This window comes from Trichechus manatus, unplaced genomic scaffold, assembly GCF_000243295.1.
Source record: "Trichechus manatus latirostris isolate Lorelei unplaced genomic scaffold, TriManLat1.0 scaffold00093, whole genome shotgun sequence".
Taxonomy (NCBI): Eukaryota; Metazoa; Chordata; class Mammalia; order Sirenia; family Trichechidae; genus Trichechus; species Trichechus manatus.
This window is the reverse complement of record NW_004444029.1, coordinates 335164-354837: the sequence shown is the minus strand read 5'-3', so window position 1 is coordinate 354837 and position 19674 is coordinate 335164. Positions and strand designations below refer to the sequence as shown.

Sequence of the window (19674 nt, the reverse complement as noted above, 5' to 3'; positions counted from 1 at the left end):
GGCTCATGCGATTGTAGAGGCTGCAACATCCAAGTCCGTGGGTCACGATAGAGGCTTCTCTTGATTCACATAGCCGCAGGGGCTGGTGAACCCAAGATCGGCAGGTCAGAGAGCAGGGGTCCCGCTCACAGGCTGTGAAGATTGACGAATCTCAAGATTGGCAGATAAGCTGACAGCTCAAGTCCCAAGAACTGGAGGTCAGATGAACAGGAGGCAGCTGCAGGATCCAGAGCAAGCAAAAAAGCCAGAACGCCTGCTTATATTTGGATGCAGGCCACACACCCAAGGAAACTCTCTTTCAACTGATTGGCTACTCACAGCAGATTCCATCATGGGAGTGATCACATATACACACTGAGAATCATGGCCTAGCCAAGTTGACACACAATCTTAATTATCATAATCCACCCTTTGACAACTTGGCACATGTACACATCTCCTTAAACCATACATAATCTCAGAATAGAGACAATTAGAAAGTCATACTTGCACCTAACATGACACAACTAACACGTGTACAACCGAAAACACACTAGCCTCGTTTATATCTTATATTTTATAAGTGAAGAAAACAAAGATATACGATGCGCAAAGTAGAAATACTCATAACAATTACAGTCCTCATTTCTGCAACTGGCCATGTGGTTGTAACTGGTATTTAGAACTACCTTCTTCCACCACCCATTACGTATTCCCTTTGCCCTCAGCAAGCACCTCAGGTGGTTGTGGTTCTTTGCCTGGTGGGGTGACCCAAACCTTCATTCCTGAGGGGTCTGGGCCATTAGTAATCATGTCGGAATTGGGTTGCTGTAGTTTCCCATTGACTTTAATCACAGGGCATGGTAGTACTAAGAGACATCCTAAGGGATCTCCTGCATTCCAGACATACTTTTCTTTACCTCCATTATGTAATATTAATCTAATTTCCTCTTGATAATCAGGATCAATCACACCAGCCAGTATGGTAACTCCCTTCTTTGCCTGTTGATCCAGAGAGCATAATGAGCCCAAAGTGGCCAAGTGGCTTTCTTAGCTTCCAGTTCAATTGAACCAGTGATGTGTCTCCAAGTGGGAGCATTCCTCCCTTTGGAACTAAGACCTCTAGACCTGCAGAGCATATGGTCACTGGGACAGGAAGCAAAAATCTTGCAAGTGAGTCACCAGGGGTAGTAGTGAGTGATGCCACTCCCATTTCCACCCCTTGATTCCTGGATCCATGAATCCTGGCTATGTGAGAAACAGCACCATATATTGGACGCTGGTTTAGAACATATACAGGCTCCTGGAGAACACTGTCCCAACCCTGCAAGGTATTGCCACCTAGCTGGTACCATAATTGTGTCTTTAGAAGGCCATTCCATCATTCTATCAAGTCAGCTGCTTCAGGATGATGGGGAATATGGTAAGACCAGTGAATTCCATGAACATAGGCCCATTGCCGCACTTTATTTGCTGTGAAGTGAGTCCCTTGATCCGAGGCAATGCTGTGTGGGATACCATGACAGTGGATAAGGCATTCTGTAAGTTCACAGACGGTAGCTTTGGCAGAAGCACTGCATGCAGTGAAGGCAAATCCACATCCAGAGTAAGTGTCTGTTTCAGTAAGAACACAATGCTGCCCTTTCCATGATGGAAGTGGTCCAATGTAATCAAGTTGCCACCAGGTTGCTGGCTGATCACCTCGGGGACTCAATGTTGGTCTCTGCTGCTGGCAGACTGGGCACTCAGCAGTGGCTGTAGCCAAGTCAGGCCTTGCTGAGTAAGTCTATGATGTTGCTGAGCTCATGCATAACCTCCATCCCTGCCACCATGGTCACTTTGTTCATGAGCCCTTTGAGCAATGACAGGAGTAGCTGGGGAAAAAGGATGACTGGTTTCCATAGAACACGTCATCTCATCCACTTGATTGTTAAAATCCTCCTCTGCTGAAGTCATCCTTTGGTGAGCATTCACATGAGACATGAATATCTTCACTTCGTTGGTCCTTTCAGAAAGGTCTATCCACATACTTCTTCCCCATAAATCCTTGTCTCTGATTTTCCAATCATGTTTCTTCCATGTCCCTGATTATCCAGCCAAACCATTGAGCACAGCCCATGAATCAGTATACGATCATATATCTGGCCATTGCTCCTTCCAAGCAAAGTGAACAACGAGGTGCACTGCTCGAAGTTCTGCCCACTAAGAGGATTTCCCTTCCCCACCGTCCTTCAGGAAAGTCCCAGAAAGGGGCTGTAACGCTGCTGCTGTCCACTTTTGAGTGTTGCCTGCATATTGCGCAGAACCATCTGTAAACTAGGCACGAGTTTTCCATTCTTCAGTCAACTGATAATAAGGAACTCCCCATGAGGACATATATGCAGACTCGGAGATGGAAGGTAATGTGACAGAGGAGTGGAGACCATGGGAATTTGGGCCACTTCCTCATGCAACTTACTTGTGCCTTCGGGTCCTGCTCGGGCCTGATCTTGTATATACCACTTCCATTTAATGATGGAGTGCTGCTGGTGCATGCCCAACTTTATGACTCTGAGGGTCAGACAACACCCAGTTTATGATGAGCAGTTCAGGCCGCATAGTGACTTGGTGTCCCATAGTTAAACATTCAGTCTCTACTAAGGCTCAGTAACAAGCCAAAAGCTGTTTCTCAAAAGGAGAGTAGTTATCTGCAGAGGATGGCAGGGCTTTGCTCCCAAATCCTAAGGGCCCACCCTGTGATTCACCAATAGGGGCCTGCTAAAGACTCCAAACAGTATCTTTGTCTGCCACTGACACTTTAAGCACCACTGGATCACCTGGATCATATGGCCCAAGTAGCATACTGGCTTGCACAGCAGCCTGAACCTGTTGCAGAGCCGTCTCTTGTTCTGGGCCCCACTCAAAACTAGCAGCCTTTGAGTCACTTGATAAATAGGCTGGAGAAGCACATCCAAATGAGGAATATGTTGCCTCCAAAATCCAAAGAGGCCCACTAGGCATTGTGCCTGCTTTTTAGTTGTGGGGGCAGCCAGATGCAATAACTTATCCTTCACTTTAGAAGGAATATCTTGACATGCCCCACACCACTGGACCCCTAGAAATTTCACTGAGGTGGAGGGTGCCTGAATTTCTGTAGGATTAATTTCCCACCCTCTAGCACGGAAATGTTTTACCAGTAAGTCCAGAGCCATTGACACTTCTTCCTTACTAGGTCCAATCAGCATAATGTTGTCAACGTAATGGACCAGTGTGACATCCTGTGGAAGGGAAAGGTGATCAAGGTCCCTGAGGACTAAATTATTACGTAGGGCTGGAGAGTCGATGTAGTCCTGAGGTAGGCAAGTGAAGGTACATTGCTGGCCTTGCCAGCTGAAGGCAAACTGCTTCTGATGGTCTTTCAAAACAGGTATGGAGAAAAAGGCATTAGATCAATAGCTGCTTACCAGGTACCAGGAGATTAATTTGCTCAAGCAATGAAACCACATCAGGAACAGCAGCTGCAATTGGAGTCACCACCTGGTTAAGTTTTCGGTAATCCACTGTCATTCTCCAAGATCCATCTGTTTTCTGCACAGGCCAAATAGGCGAGTTGAATGAGGATGTGGCGGGAATTACCACCCCTGCATCCTTCAAGTCCTTGATGGTGGCAGTAATCTCTGCAATCCCTCCAGGAATGCAGTTTTGCTTTTGGTTTACTATTTTCCTAGGTAGGGGCAGTTCTAATGGCTTCCACTTGGCTTTTCCTGCCATAATAGTCCTTACTCCATTTGTCAGAGATCCAATTTGAGGGTTCTGCCAGTTGCTGAGTATATCTATTCCAAGTATGCATTCTGGAACTGGGGAAATCACTACAGGATGAGTTTGGGGACCCACTGGACCCACTGGGAGCCAAACCTGGGCTAAGACTCCATTAATTATCTAACCTCCACACACCCCTACTCTGACTGGTGGGCCACAGTGATGTTTTGGGTCTCCTGGAATTAGTGTCAGTTCAGAGCCAGTATCCAGTAATCCCTGAAAAGTCTGATTATTTCCTTTTCCCCAGTGTACAGTCACTCTCGTAAAAGGCCATAGATTCCTTTGGGAAAGGCTGGGAGAAAGATAAACGGTAAAAATTTCTGGCAGTGTATTGGACTGGAGTCCTACCTCAAGGGGATCCGGCCTCCCCTTCATTCAAAGGGTTGTGGGTCTTTGAACTCGCTCAAATTTGGGGACTGAGGGACAGTGACTCTATTGTGGCGATTCGAGTTAGACTGCTATTCACCCGACCTAGAATTCATCAGTTTATACAGACCAAGTAAATATTTAGTAGATTTCCTATCTATTTTACTCCTAGGGACACCATGACTAAGTAGCCAATGCCATAAGTCCACAGGAGCCAGACTATTCTGATTACTGCTTTGACTCTGCTCTCCATTACAGTAACAACGCCCACCTTGTCTTTGTCCATTGAGTGCAGCCACTTGGCCCCTACCACCATGGGGTATAATCAGCCTTACTGTAGTTAGGTGTCTTAATTCAGTTAGGGCAATTTCCACAGCCAAATCTGATTTACATAAAATAGCAATCACAGCAGTATTCAAGGATGCTGGAGCTCCCTTCACAAATTTGTTCCTCAAAGTTGTGGTAAAAGGTGTGTCCTCTGGGCACACCATGCGTGGGTCTGTGGGTCTAACCCAATATATTTACTCTAGCATGCCAATTTTCCTTAGCCTTTGGATACCTTCTTCTACAGTATACCAAGGCAGGTCTAGTACTTCAGCTTGATATAGTGTAGGCCACCTCGTAATCCATGCTTCAGCAACCCAACCAAATAAACTATTAGATCCTTTCTTTACTTCTTCAGCTGAAACACTGAATGAAGAATCTGTGCTTAGTGGGGCCATATCAATAAACTCAGACTGATCCATCTTTATGTTCCTTGCGCCATTATCCCACACCCTTAATAGCCATTCCCACACATATTCCCCAGGTTTCTGTTTGTACATATTAGAAAAGTCAAGCAGTTCTTTTGGAGTGTAGTGTGCCTCCTCCTGGGTCACACTTTGCACTTCACCTTTTGGGGCTCTCTGGGACTTAAGTCTAGTTACAGGTTTAGAAACCAGCATCTGTAGTGTGGAATTGTTTTGTGAACATTTAGCATTGTCTTGCAAAGCATCTGCCTCAGGCGATGCCGATGCCGCAGGCAAGGGCTCTTTAGAGGCAGCTGGGCTAGGGCTGATCTCCGCAGATGAGAGTGGAGGGGCTAATGGTTTTTCTTGGCAGGGTGGTTTAGCAGATGAACATAAAGTAATCTCTTCAGATGGGAGTGGTTCTGCTGGCAGGAATGATTCAATGGGATTTAGGGGCTCCGTGTTCCCAGCTTCCTGATTATCTGCCCATAGGTCCCCATCCCAAGTTTTAGGATCCCATTTCTTCCCAATCAATGCCCTTACTTTAACCTCAGACACCTCTCGAGGTTGGCAAATGAGCTGGTGTTGTAATTCAGCTGCTTTTCCAGTAAGATTCTGGGTTTGGTTTTTGGCAATTTCAGCTCTGTTACTACAAGAAATAAGGCTTTCTTTCAAAGCACAAGTAGAAAACTTGAGGTCATTTATGTGGCACTTGGGCTTTGACTCGGAAGCCTTGAGTGCATCTCTTTCACCAGTTTGTCTAGCAAAAGTAGGACCAATCAATCAGCTTCCCTATACTTCTCAGTCTGACAAAAATGTAGAAAGATGTCACACGTGTTCATCCAGAGCCTTACCTTTCACCAATACCTGATCTACTGGTGGTGATGTTTTTTGTATTTGTATTGCCACCTCACACCATGGATTAGCAGTGCCCTCTTTGCTGCTGGAAACAGAGTCATCAACATCTTTAAGACTAACCGGACTTGAGAACCAATTTAGAAAACTCATTCTTACAATTTTGTTTCTCTAGAACCACTCTCAGTAACAAATGTCTTAGTCTGGGTTCTCTAGAGAATCAAAACGAGTAAAGTGTATAAATAGATAGAGAGATCTATATCCAGGAAACGGCTCTCGCCATTGTAGAGGCTGGATCGTTCCAAGTCCGTGGATCAGGACAGAGGCTTCTCCTGTTTCACATAGCCCTAGGGGCTGGCGAACCCAAGATCCAAGATCGGCAGGTCAGAGAGCAGGGCTGTTGCTCACAGGCTGTATAGATTGATGAATCCCAAGATCGGCAGCTAAGCTGATAGCTAAAGTCCCAAGAACTGGCGGTCAGATGAACCGGAGGCAGCCTCAGGCTCCAGAGCAAGCAAAATAGCCAGAACGTCTGCTTACATTCAGATGCAGGCCACACCCCTAAGGAAACTCCCTTTCAAATGACTGGCTACTCACAGCAGATTCTATCATAGGAGTGATCACATACAAACACTGAGAACCATGGCTCAGTCAAGTTGATACACAACCTTAACCATCATGGGGCTCTGGAGACAGGCCAGACGAAATGTCTCCAGTTCGGGAGACCAGTTCAGGAAACTGCCATACTCCACGCTGAAAAAGTAGAAGGCTCCTTGAGGCTGTATCTTGCCCAGCATACAGAAGGCATCTCACCTGCCTTTTTCCAAAATACATCTATCCATTCCTTCTTTGTTTTAAATTTAGATGTAAGGCACCAGCCAGTTATGCTCCTGTCCCTTCTCCACAGCCTGACATGTGTACCCTTCCGGAGATGAGGTGTGGTTGTACCTGGTGCCCTTCTCCAGGACCACAGGTTTCAGAATTGCAGAACTAGAAGGACCTTTAGGATCACAGAAGGCAATACCCTCATTATGTATGTTAGTACAGCAGACCAGAAGTAGTGCCTTGCCCCAGGCCACACAGCTAAAGTCATGCGACCAGAGCTCAGACCTAGGACACCTCCAATCCCCAGTTCACTTCCACAACACTCAGACATCAGACAGACTTTGCTCCAAGATCAGGCATCTCAACTACAGGCATCGTCAATTCTTCCATCACCTCCTGTCCCAGTCAAGAAAGGATTCATGGAGAAACCATACAACATACAATATTCTTTGACATTTTGCAATTTTCCTCCCAGACTTCCCTATCTTTGTGGCCACCATATCAAATCATATAAAACTACAAAAAATCATGTTTATATTCTGAAACCAAGTGACCTGATGATTTCCCTCTAAAGGTCAGTTTATCCTCACCAAATCAAACTTCTCTAGGATTCTTCCGTTAGGAGTTTTCAGGAACAGTCACTTGTCTGGGTCCAAGGTGGCCAAGTGTAGAAGAACAGCGCCAAGGAACCTGACCAGACAGCTCCCTCGGGTGGAGTTAGACGCATCAGTGCCAAAGCAATGGCTCTAAGTATAGAATCAACCAAACCACCTTGGTGCTGGTTAGATTTTATTTTAACAGGATGTTTTCTGTTCATTTGTTTTTCAAAATATCAGTTATATCAGTATTAGAAGTGTAAACAGGTACAAAATATACAGTACATAGAAACAATTTTCTTAACTAGTCTATTGCCTAATAAAAGTATGCATGAGGTTGCTGAATGAAGGAAATTCCTGGTCTCTCCTTCCTGCAGGGGAAACAAGGTACCCATTTTGGGTAAGAGGACCAGTGGCTGCTTCAACAAAACAACGGATATTCACGTGGTCAAGACAGCACTGTGGGAGAATCAAGAAATCTGGGTCCGTTTCTATTTCCACCATGAAAATGTTAGACACGAAGAACAAGCAAGCCACTTATCCTTCCCCAGCTTCTCAGGCTTTGCCTCCCAAGTGCCCCTGACCAGAGAGCAAGCTCACACACACACCAAGGGCAGGTGTTCAGGGAAGCAGTGCCTGTAGGCCTGATGATCTCACCCACGCCAAGTGTGGGACGGCTCTTAATAAGGCCAGCGTTAAAACCTGTCTCCCCCAAGCTGATGTCCCAGCACAATGGGCTGTGTCCACCCTGTGGCTCTTCACGCCTCGTGGCACACCACAACGTACCCAGTGAGGAGCTGCGATGTGTCCTCTTTGAGCAATTTATTTCTTCAGCTCTAAAAAGAAATCACACCTACCCTGCCTGCTGCACAAAGTCACGGTAATGACCACATGAAATGCAATGTGAAAGCATTTTGGAAAAAAAAAAAAAACCTACACAAAGAGGCAAAGAAGAAGAGCCTTCTGCTGGAGTGGAGGGCGGCCTCCTGCAGGCAGCAGGCCCTGCCTCATCCGGCTCTGCCAGGGACGGGATGTGTTGGGCCCAAGCCCCCAGCCTCAGTTCTCCCCCTGTCCAGATCTAATACCACGTTTCAGACCGCTCTCCCCAGGAGGCCCAGGAGTTACGTAAGCGCGGCGTGGCCACGCCCCCTCCTGGTAGGCGGTGCAGACAGCTGTAACAAGGAAAACACACACAGGACAGGCCTTTTCAGATGGAGAGGGAAGCTGAGAAACAGCAGGCTACTTTGGGGAAGTCTTTCTCCCAACTGAGACGAGGCTGGGGCTCCCTGGCACCCGGCTGCCCTCACAGGGGCTCCGAGCCCCAGGCCTGGACCAGCCCACCCCTGGCATGGTGTGATACCCCATTCCGAGGAGTCACCTGCTAGCAACCCTCGACTGTCAGACTCGGTGAGGACCCAGCGGACACCAACACATGCTTCAAAAACCCAAAGGATGCTGCAAAATTTAAACTGGTGCTACTACGGTTTTCCCGCGTTATCCTCAAGGATTAAAAAAGTCTCGTAATTAAATTACTTAAGATTCTATGGTGCTCAGTTTCACAATCAGAGAACTCTGCTTTGTTTATAGCTGAAAGCTGTATTGTTGATTTCCTTCTCACTGATCAGCGCTCAGCAACGCCTGAACTTGGTTCTCCCAGTCTCCCATCTCCGCCTCTACGCGGCGGGTCTCCCCCTGATGCCTGGAGATACTCCTTCCATCTCGTGCGCCTGCGGGAGCCCCAGTGGCCGGCTGCCTCGGTGGGGCTTCACAGGTTACTGCCGTCGGCAGGCCCCAGGACGCTGAGACCACAAGTCCAGTCTGTCACCAGGTCTGTGGTGGTCCCCGGCCCTTTGGAGCCAGGGCTCTTGAAGGGGTCCGGCGGCGCGGGTGGAAGGGGCGGGAGCGGCTGACCTCGGGCCGGCGCCTTCGCGCCCGCCGTGTGGTTGCGCTGGTGCTTGCGCAGGTGGTCCTTGCGGATGAAGCTCTTCCCGCAGACGGTGCAGGCGAAGGGCCGCACGCCCGTGTGCGTCCGGTAGTGGTCGATGAGCTTGGAGCGCTCCGTGAAGCGCTTCTCGCACTCGGTGCAGGGGAAGGGCCGCTCGCCCGTGTGCAGCATGCGGTGTCGGATGAGGTGCGCCGGCCGCGTGAAGCAGCGCCCGCACTCGCCACAGCGCAGCGCGCTCCCATCCCCGCGCGAGCCGCTGCCCGCCGCGCCCGTGGAGCCAGCGGTACCCGTGCCCGCGCCCGACCCGTTGGGCAGCCCGCAGCTGCGCTGGTGGGCGGCCAGGCTGACCTGCAGCTGGAAGCTCTTCCCACACGTGGCACACGTGAAGGGCCGGCCTCCGGGAGGCGCTGCGGGGTGCTTCTTCAGCCCGGGCTTGTGGCTGAAGCCCTTTGTCCAGCCCGGGTACTTACAGGGCTCACCGAAGGGTCTTGGGGCCTGGCCAGGGTCCAGGACAGCCTCCCCACTGTCTGGTGAGGGGTAAGGGAGCCCCTCAGGCCCAGCCCTTGGGTTCAGGCCCACAGAAGGTTTGCACCTGAAGTTCCAGCCCCACCGCACCCCACTGAGGAGCCAGTCCCCGACAGGGGCTTCCTCCTGGGCCACAGCGGGGCTGAGCTCACGGACTTCCCGCTCCGGCCGGTCCGGCTCCCTCAGCCCCAGCACAGGGTCCTGGCTGGGAAATGAGCTGCCCTGGCTCTCCCAGGCCCCCTCCTGGACAGGGCTGGGGAAGAACCTCGTGGCCTGGCCTGGTCCAAACAGGCTTCCGTGGGCTTCCAGGTCAGTGGGGTGCACTGGTGTGGCCACCACCTCCTCCTCCTGGACCTCTGTTTTTATCACGATTTTTACATCTGCTGAGAAAGACAGAAAAACCAGGTGTCATCTGTCCCCTCCCTACTTGGTCCCCCAGCCACCACTCTCAGGACTGCCACCCGAGGCCACCACCCAGGAACCGTGAGGACACCTGTACTTGGCCTCCACCAAGGACAAGCAATGATCAAATCGCTTTTTGGGTCCCATGAACCGTTGGCTGTTAAGGCTCATCATGAATTTAAGAAACAATTCTGACAACTGGTGGCACGTACCCAAGGGGCGAAGGTGCTGGGATTCAGGGGGATCTGAGGTCCTACCTGGCTCTGCCCCACACCACCTCCTCTGCGGTGTAACGCGTCCAGAAGTGCTTAGCACACTGCTGAGCATACAGCAAGTGCCCAACAAATGTACCAGCTAGCTAATGGTAAAAATACTACTCAACAGGTAAAGGGGTACTTGATTTTTCAGAAATGCATTTGAATTTCACGCCTTGAAGTTTTGTATCAGAGATCTAGGCTCTTTTTTTTAAATACATTTTGGTGCTAAATATGGCAGGGATCATTACTTAAAGTAACAGATCACTGGCTTTCAAAACAGAAGGAAACAGGAAATTTGTACATACATTTATGGCTGTTCTTCCCAATTCTGGCCTTTAGACACCTGCCTTTAGTAGTAACAAGTACCTAAGAAACGGTTTTTGTTCTGTTTTGTTTTGCGTGCTAGAGAGGAGCCCATGGCTACTGGAGTCTGGGAAGGAGGTGTATCCTCTCAAGGAGTCAGCTTATCAGGGTAGACCAGTTAACACCATGTGAAAGGCGATAAAGGACAGAGTGTACAGAATCACAAGACTATGGAAACCTAAATGCCTGTTGGCTGACAGGTCTGGACAGCTCTCCAAAAAAAACGAGTGTGTCTGGGATGTCTGGGGCAAGGCGTCCCGCATAGGCACATGGGCAGCCCACCCTCCTCCCCCAGCCCCCGCCTACCTTCCGTGGACGCCGCAGTGTTGAGCTTCAGAGTTCCATCTGAGCAGGCCGAGGAAGGATGGTGCGGGGGGAGGTCTGCCTGCCAGGAGCTGGGCGGGATAGTGGTGGAAAAGCTGGAATGGACGCCTGGAGGGAAAGGACCAGAGCTTGTGGGTTCAGGGAAAGGAGGGGGACAGAGAGAAACTGCAGAAGGATGAGGGGTGAGCTGAGACACCCTGCAAACAACCACGACGGCCCGGTCTCTCCTGAACCCACCTTCTCTCACCCCCTTCTCTGAAGCACGCGGAAGCTCGCCTATCACAATCAGACGAGGCGGCTAGTAACTGAAACACCCGGTGTTGGGAGAGGAGGAAGAAGAGGGCGAGGCAAGGATGTGGACCACAGCCAGGATCACAGCATCGCCGAACCAGGTGGGCCTCACGTGAGCCAGATGCTTGGAGAGCCCATGACACCCCTCAGCGCTCCCAGAGTCCTTTCCCCTCTGCCTGCCCCAGTCCCCCCAGTGCTCCCCGTCCTGGCCACTCACCAGGGGTAGTGTCCGTAGAGAGGTCTCCTGCTCCTGAGTCCAGCTGGCTCAGGCCCCAGGGCTCCTCCCCGATGTCCGGCTGCCCAGCTGCCCAGGCCTCCACCCCCAGGGCCTGCTGCTCCTGGAGCTGGAGCTCGCCCTCCTGCTTGATCTGCATCAAGAGGTCAGGAGCAGGAACGGGGGGCCCAGAGCCTAGGAAAGGGAGAGCGCATGAGCCAACAGCAACAGGGGACCCACAAAGCCAGGAAATGGACACAGGGGCCTTACAGGGGTCAAGGAGCAAAGGGCCTACTGGAAAGAGAAGGCAATAGTAAATGGGCTCCCAGGCCTTCTGGGCAAATCCTGATGACACATGATCCTGGGAACATAGGCAGGGTGAAGGGGAGGAATAGGGAACAAGTCCTCAGGCCAATGTCTGCTTGGTGGGGAAGACGGCTAACAGCAGGAAGTCCTCTCTCCCACTCTAAACACAGGAATCCAGACAAAATTTAACCCAAAGTCCCCCAAAGCCCGCCCCCCCCCCACATATTTAAGTGAGCTCAAAAGAAATATTCCAGATATAAGAATCAAAAAGAAGATACAAAGTCAAACCAAGGTTACAGCAGAGGCCAAGTGGCCCACAGGGTCTTTGGAGTCAGTTACAGGCCTTAAGGCTGGGGTTTTAGCATCCATGAGGCAAAGAGCAGAAGTATCCAATTCTCTAGGGCCACAGGTGGGAAAGTCACCCACAGGAAATCCAAGGCCCATGTCCACACTGAATTCACACTATCCACATGGGACAGAAACCCTAGGCTGAGAAATTCACATACAAATAGGCTGAGAACCATGGAAACTGATGGGGTTCCAAAACAGGCAAATACAAAACTGCCCTGTAGTGACACCTCACGGCACAGGTCCTCAGGGACTCCCACTAAAAAACTGGAATTACAAACCGGAAGAGCAGCCAAAGGGCCCTAGGAGTCAGCAAATAAAACATGGGAGAAGGCACTCCCAAGAACTGCAGAAAGAAGGCTAAGCTGAATGATACGTAAAGTAAGTATGCATAAAACAGCCAAAGAAATGGGAGCAACAGGGTCTCTACAGCAAGAGTTATTTTAAAAAAAGCAACTTTGAAAGAACTTAATAGACATTCTAGAAAGGACAAAAGCAGTCACTAAAATGAAAATTTCAATGGATGGTATAACAGATTGAACATAGCTGAAGAGAAAATCAATGACTTGGAAGCTGGGTCCAGGGAGAAAATCCAGAGTACAGTAATGAGACATAAAGAAATGAAAAACACGAAAGAGAAGTTAAGAGACAAGGGGGACAGAATGAGGAGTTCCAATATAAGCTGGTAGAAATTTCTGAAGGAAAGAATAGAGAAATGAGTAAATAGCAATACGAAGCAATGGCTGAGATTTTTCCAACACTGAAGAAATTATAAGTCCATAGTTTGAAGCAGGAAACAAAAATATATAAACCTAGACAACATTTGTGTGAAATGGAATAAGAGTAAAGTCAAAATCTTAAGAGGTACTAAAGAAAAAACACTGAGATGCAGACTGAAAGCAGATTTCCATCAGCAATTATGCTACCAGGATATAACGAGATGTCTTCAAAATGCTGAGAGAAAATACTTGTCAACTCATCTTATGAGGTCAGTACAATTTTGAGAGCAAAACCTAGAGGACAGTATATAAAAAAAATTATATAATAATCTCATTGATAAACACATATGCAAAGATTCTAAATGAAATATCAATCAAACCCAGCAATGTATTTTTAAAAAAGAAAAAAAGGCAATACATTACAAACAGATTGGGTTTGTCCCAAGAACTCAAGGATAAGTTAACACAGTAATACAATTCACAAATTTAACAGAGTATTTAAGGAAGAAATTCTTTTTATGAATTAATGGGGACAAGGATATAATCACCTCAACGGATGCAGAGGCAGCATTCAGCACTTCTATTTCAAGCATACAGCTGGCTAGATATGCAGAGAAACTCCTCCCAGAGTAGTAAACATATAAAAATGCTGGGTAAAGTACAAAAACATATTTTTTAAAAAACATGGATGACCTGGAAATAAAGTAAGAAAAACAAACAGAGGGAGACTGTAAGAAAGCCCAGTACTACTACGGTAAATGTGCCTTTGGTGTCTCCTGACCTCCTAGGGCCCAGGTTTCAACGGAACATGCACATTTAGGGTAGAGGACTGTGAAAAGCCTGGGGCTCAAGCAGGGCGGGAGGGTGGACTGAAGACCCTCCACCACCATACATCTAAATCCAGGGCCCCAAAGGGCAACATTCCCAGTGGATTAAATAAGACAAAAACAAAAGTGAAAACCTGCCCTGCAGGAAACTTGCCTGGCCTGGCCTTGGCTCTAGGCTGAAGGGGAAGAAGACTCTCCCCTGGGAGCTGACAAACCCCAGCAGGCACTCACACCACCAGTGTGGCCAGAAATCTCTGGGCCAAGACTCTAGCTTGAAGTGGTCCCAGGTCTGCACTGGCACCTGATGGCCAGCAGAGGCAGAAATTTATATTCCCAGGAAGACTGGTTTAAACACAGCTTTCAAATAACTAATGAGCTCACAAATCAGTCACCAAACCAAGAAACTGACCATCTCAAACAAAGTCAGTAAAAATCAGAAACTGTAGAATCTGGCCCATAAGGACTTTGGATATTGGAAATCTCACATATAGGATACAAATTTTAACAGATTTAGAGAAATGAAGAGGAAGAGTGAAAGTATGAAAAACAAACAAGGGACTAGGAAAACCGGCTGATCAGATTTTGAAAAAGAGTCAAATATAACTTTAGAATTGAAAGATGAAATTACTGCAATAAAAATCAAATCTGTGGGTTAAAATGCAGAACGGCACAACTGAATACAGAATGGTGAGCTAACTAGAAGACAGATCAGAAGACATTATTCAGAACTCAGAATAGAGACAGAGGTGGAAAACAGAAACAGAGGCTCAGAGATATGAAGGCTAAAATGAGAAAGTTCCAGAAGAGAATACAGAATGGTAGCAAAGCTTATTCAAAGCGATGGCATTGTGAATTTTCCCAAATGGATGAAAAATATCAATGATTAAACCAGGATAAAGAAATCCACACCAGACATACAGTAGTAAAACTGCAGATACCAAAGACAGAGATCTAAAAGAAGCCAGAGAGAAAAGGCAGATTAACCACAAAGGGACAATGATTACACTGGCAGACAGCCTCTCAACAGCAACAACAGAGACCAGAAAAAAAGGTCAAATGATCTTCAAAGTGCTCAGAGAAGATAGCAATCAACCTAGAATTATGTCTTTCAAGATAGGGATAGAATAGAGAGATTTCCAGACAAATATGAACTCATATACAAACACACTAACTCAGAATTCATTACCAACAGACCCAAAAAAGAACTACTAAAGGATATATTTTAGGAAGAAAAAAAAATGGTTCAAACACGTGGCAACAAATGATTTATGTTCTTTAACTCTAACGGATTTACATGAAATTTGCTTCCTGGATGACTCTCTGTAAAGCTATGAATGAATCAAATTTTTGTCTTCATATACTCCCACCTCCCCTGTCCTTCCTTTTCCCTGCATTCTGGGCCACTGGCTCTGTCTCCTTCCTAGAAGACCATATTTTCTGTCTGCTTCCATCCTGAAAAATATTAGTTTCCAGAGTGTTAGCTGAATAGTTAGTTACCGGTTCTAACTGAACTGTAAAAAACCTTCAGTTTCAAAACATTCCAGTTTGATATTCTTCTTGGCTCTCTCTGGAAGGATCACACTCCCTGGCCCTTGACTTTTCTGTTTCCATCTGATTACCTGGTATCTCCCTGCCCTTCTCCCAGCCCCTCACCTGGACTAGGATCCACAGGAACATCTGGAATCTTGGGGCCAGTGCGACGCCAGTTACATGGTTCTTTCCCTTGTTCAATTTGGGAGAGGACCTCGGGCTTGGATATAGCATAGTCTGAGGGAAGACAGAAAGGTTAACTTCTGCCATATTCAATTCAGAGCTGGGGACAGGCAGCCTGGGAAGTTGGCCAGAAACCAAGAATGACCTAGAAGCAAAATTTCTTGATTGGTATAGAGCAGTGGTTCTCAGCCTGAGGTGATTTTGCCCTCAGAGGACATTTGGCAAAGTCTGGAGACATTTTTGGTTGTCACAACTGGGGTGTGGCCAGTGGGTAGAGGCCAGGGATGCTGTTGCTGAACATCCTACAATGCACAGGACAACCCCAATAACAAAGAACTATCTAGTCCAAAATGCTAACAGCTGAGGCTGAGAAACCCTGGTAGAGCCTCCACATTAAGAAACAATATATTTCTGCAAATTAAAATATGTCCTTGTGTCTGCACTGGCCCCCTTCTTACTAAGCATGCATTGTCGTCTTCAGACCTGGGGTCACATGTAGAAACCATAAGAAATAAGCCCAGGAACAAACAGAGTGCAGGCTCTTACTGGGCAGTATCAAGTGAGGAGAGCAGCAGTAGCCCCAAGGTGTGGGTGGAAGCAAAGCCTTGGGCATGAAGAAAATGTGTGCAGCAGCAAGAAGCGTGGTCTGCTCTACTCCCCACTGGCCCTTGAGGAGAGTCATGTAAAGCCACACACTGCATGTATAACCGCTCAGAGAAGGCTAAAAGAGAAAGTGGAGTCAATGAGATACTGAATATGAGAGCAGTAGGAGCCCTTTCCACTCCAACTCTCAGCAACGAGAACAGAAACTTTCATGCCCTGGGCCTGGAACTCCATGAGCTTCAACCATGGTGGAAGGGAGCCTCTGACTCAACCATCTGGGCTCCTCACAGGAGACAGAGATAGCTGCTTGCATGGCCAAAGTTCCCAGTGATTTACTGATCCCTAAGATGAGAAACTGGCAAGGAGAGTCGAGGATGCCCCAAAATCATACTCAGCAGAGAAATGAGCATCAGGCCTTACCCAGGGAGACCAGCGTCTCGTAGTTGCCCCTCATCACATGCTTGTAGAGTTCTTTCTGCCACTCGTCCAGCTGTCCCCACTCCTGCTCAGAGAAATACACGGCCACATCATCGAAAGTCACGGGCACCTGGAACCACAAGTGCCACACGCGCTCACACACACACTTACGGGCTCGGCCGCTATGGCTCCCCCACCCCAGGATGCCCACGAGCTGACCTTGGGCACCTCGCCCTTGCTCCCCGGGGGCAGCCGCAGGATCCAGAAGTTCCTGTTGCGAAGCAGGTTCTCCATGTTCTCCAGCCGCCTCTGCAGCAGCCCGTACTCCTGCAGCAGCGTCCCCAGCATGGCCCACTTGCCCTCCAGCTGGTTCCCGAACTCCACGGCCGTCTTCTCACAGTCGGCCAGCTTCTTCTCGGCCATCCCAGTCCGGCCTTCAAGGGAAAGCAAGCGAGCAGCCTGCGATTCAATCTTCCTCTCCATGGCCTGGATTGTGGCTGCCATTGTCCACGGGGAGATCTTTCAGAAATAAAGAGAAGATCAGCATCATTCATTCCCTCTACCATGCTCCTTAACTCCTACTCCCCTAGGCACGGGGGAGGTGAGATGGAGTAGGGATTCCTGTACCACATGCCAGATCTCCACCAAGCAATCACCTCCTTTGGGCATCTTAGCTACCACCCAAGAGTGGGTGAGTGGCGTTGTTCTAGGCTCAGCCGCACACGCGTATCATGGCACTTACCACCCTAGAGTCAGTTCCTTCATTGTTCTCTAAACCGTGAGACCTTTGAAGGTTGTACTGCATCTCTGCCTAACACCATGCTGGCACAGGGCAGGCACTTAGTACAATTTTGATAATAAACTATGGCTTAGGCCAGCTGGAGCATGTTGGTGGAGAAATGGTAAACCGATTTACTACAGCCCAGCCAGCACCTCCACCGTAATCACACAGGAGCCGTCCACGGATGACGACATGGCAAAACACGGCTGGTTCATGGGAACAGCACAATCGAGGAGTGCGGCTCGTTTTTTTTTTTTAAGCATCTCATGTCTCCTTTTTATAAACATAAAAATCAAATGGCCAACTCCCCTCCTTCCAGAAGAATCTCATCTTGTCTCCTCCCTAACTGCCTCCTCCTGCAAGCTAAAAATCATCATTACTGCAAATCTCACCAGCCTAGAGTTAAATGCTTTCTGATAGGACAGGAAACCCCTGAACTTCTGACTTTCCCTCTGACTACTCCCACCCTTCCCAAAGTAAAAATTACGGTCTCATGCATTTTTTGCAGCTGCACCAGGGTCTCTGACACACCCTAGAGTCTGGTCAGGAAGACTAGAAACAAGCTATGAAGCTGGGCTTTTACACATGCACAAGTCATCAGATATGGCACTCCCCTGGGCCGGGCCGTCCTGCTGCTGGGGATGGTCACAGCGACTCAGATGACCAGCTTCAGGCATCCAAAGGAAGGGCATGCTTTGCTTTGCGTGGGGGAGCTGATAACCTGACCCCCCCACATTTGAAGGTTGGACCTGTGGGTCAGAGAGGAGACCCTGATATTTATGCCTCCTTCTGTCAAGGATTAAGGATCTAGATCCGTTGCTGCCAAACCGATTCCAACTCATAGCGACCCTAGAGAACAGAGCAGAACTGCCCCATAGGGTTTCCAAGGAGTGGCTGGTGGATTCAAACTGCTGACCTTTTGGTTAGCAGTTGAACACAACACAAAATTCTGGAAATTATGACTAAATAAATGGTTGGTGACTATTTACAAAATAGCAAAGTGACTACCAGCAACTAGTGTGAATCATTTAGAGAAAGTCACTGATGGATATCTCTAAAAATGGTAACAAAATGAGCTGGACAGAGGCAGAACAAAGTGACAAGGGCAATGCTGGAGGTAGGCTGGACCAGACGACTTCTGACATGAAGAAGGCAGGGCTTCAGATGGATCTCAAAGGATGGGGAGGCTCTGGATAGGCAGAGGGCTGCCGTGAGGGAAACTGCATGTGGGTGGTGCGGCCCAAAGGCTTCATCTACCATGGGGCTGGGCCCCTTGAGCTGGCTGGCTCAGCTCTGGCCCTTGAAAGGCCACCCTGCATCAACAACCACCTTTCCTTCCCTTCCCCCACTCCTCCTCTCTGGCCAGTCCCCCGAAAAGTCTCTTTAACTTCATCACCCAGCTCCTCACCCACAGAAATCCTACTCATCCTCGAACTGCATCAACTATGTATCACAATTTTTGTTTTGTATGAAAAAGGCATCTAAAAACTCTTATTAAGAAATACTATACGCACATCGGGGCACAACCATTTTCTGCCTATTTTAATGGGGCAGGAGGCAGCAGGTATGGCTTCCGGCCATTGGGTGTGAGGCGGTGCCAGCTCCATTTACTACACGGCGGGCGGAATATTAGGATGCCCTCACAGACGGCTGCCGGAGAAGCGGGAGCTTCTGCTTGAGACGTGCTATGGGAAGGGAACTCCAAAGCCTCCAATGGCCCCTCATCCACATGATAAAGCCCACATTCTTCTCCCAGGCAACCAAACCCCTTCCAACTCTCTCTCTGCAGCTTCATCGACGACGACTTCCCTACCCAACCATCTCTTCCAGGCATGAAAGGCTCCTTCCTGTCCCTGGGCACACTCTGCCCTCTCCGAGCTGCGTGCCTTCGCCGAAGCCGTCCCACCTGCAAACCTGGGTACTTAACCCGCTGAAACCCTAGCCTTCCCTGGAAGCCCAGCTCAGCACAGGGCACAGAACGCCGCCGGGAAAGGCTGGGGCAGACAGAGGCTGCCCTTCCACTCCTTCCTCTGGCCCTGTGCAGGCACTTACCTCTTTCTGTTCTGCACTATTATTACCAGTGTACGTGTCTGTGTCCCGCACCACACATGGGTCCCTGAGCACACACTTTCTAGCTGTGTGGTCCAGGGCAAGTTATTGAACTTCTCTAGGCCTCGGGTTTTTCTTTTGTTTGATGATGATAACAGTACCTACCCCACAGGTTTGCCGTGCGGACAGACTAACCCTAACAGGGCTGGGTGCAGCGCCTGGCTCTACAAACGGCAGCAATTGTCTTCCGCGGCAGCACCGCGCTGGGCATACAGCGGGGGCTCCGTGCATGCGGATGGAAGACACCTCCAAGGTGGAACCGGCCGCCGAGGGGCAGGAAAGCCCCGGGAAGGGCGGGCGGCAGAAACCGAGATGGGTGGAGGCTGCGGATAGGGCGGGGGCAGGAAGCTCTGCGGGCCGCGGGCGCTCGGCGGGGGGCGGCC

General features: G+C 48.9%; 1 protein-coding gene across 1 annotated transcript; it reads right to left on the bottom strand.

Annotated features, from left to right (window-relative positions):
• Nucleotides 1-7289: 7289 nt before the first annotated feature.
• ZNF746 (zinc finger protein 746) lies at nucleotides 7290-19612 on the bottom strand. Its single transcript, XM_023736857.1, has 7 exons — nucleotides 19397-19612; nucleotides 16621-16920; nucleotides 16405-16531; nucleotides 15322-15435; nucleotides 11472-11663; nucleotides 10946-11071; nucleotides 7290-9997 (listed from the first exon to the last, which is right to left on the bottom strand). The coding sequence occupies exons 1-7, from the start codon at nucleotides 19520-19522 to the stop codon at nucleotides 8913-8915; spliced, it is 2070 nt and encodes a 689-aa protein (XP_023592625.1). The 5' UTR covers nucleotides 19523-19612; the 3' UTR covers nucleotides 7290-8912.
• Between the last annotated feature and the right edge of the window lie 62 nt (nucleotides 19613-19674).

Coding starts and splice junctions, on each gene's coding strand:
- ZNF746 (XM_023736857.1), bottom strand. CDS start 19,522: ATGCACGGAGCCCCCGCTGTATGCCCAGCGCGGTGCTGCCGCGGAAGA. Junction 16,532..16,620: donor GCAAGGGCGAGGTGCCCAAG/GTCAGCTCGTGG, acceptor TTGTGGTTCCAG/GTGCCCGTGACTTTCGATGA. Junction 11,072..11,471: donor CTCTACGGACACTACCCCTG/GTGAGTGGCCAG, acceptor CTTTCCCTCCAG/GCGTCCATTCCAGCTTTTCC.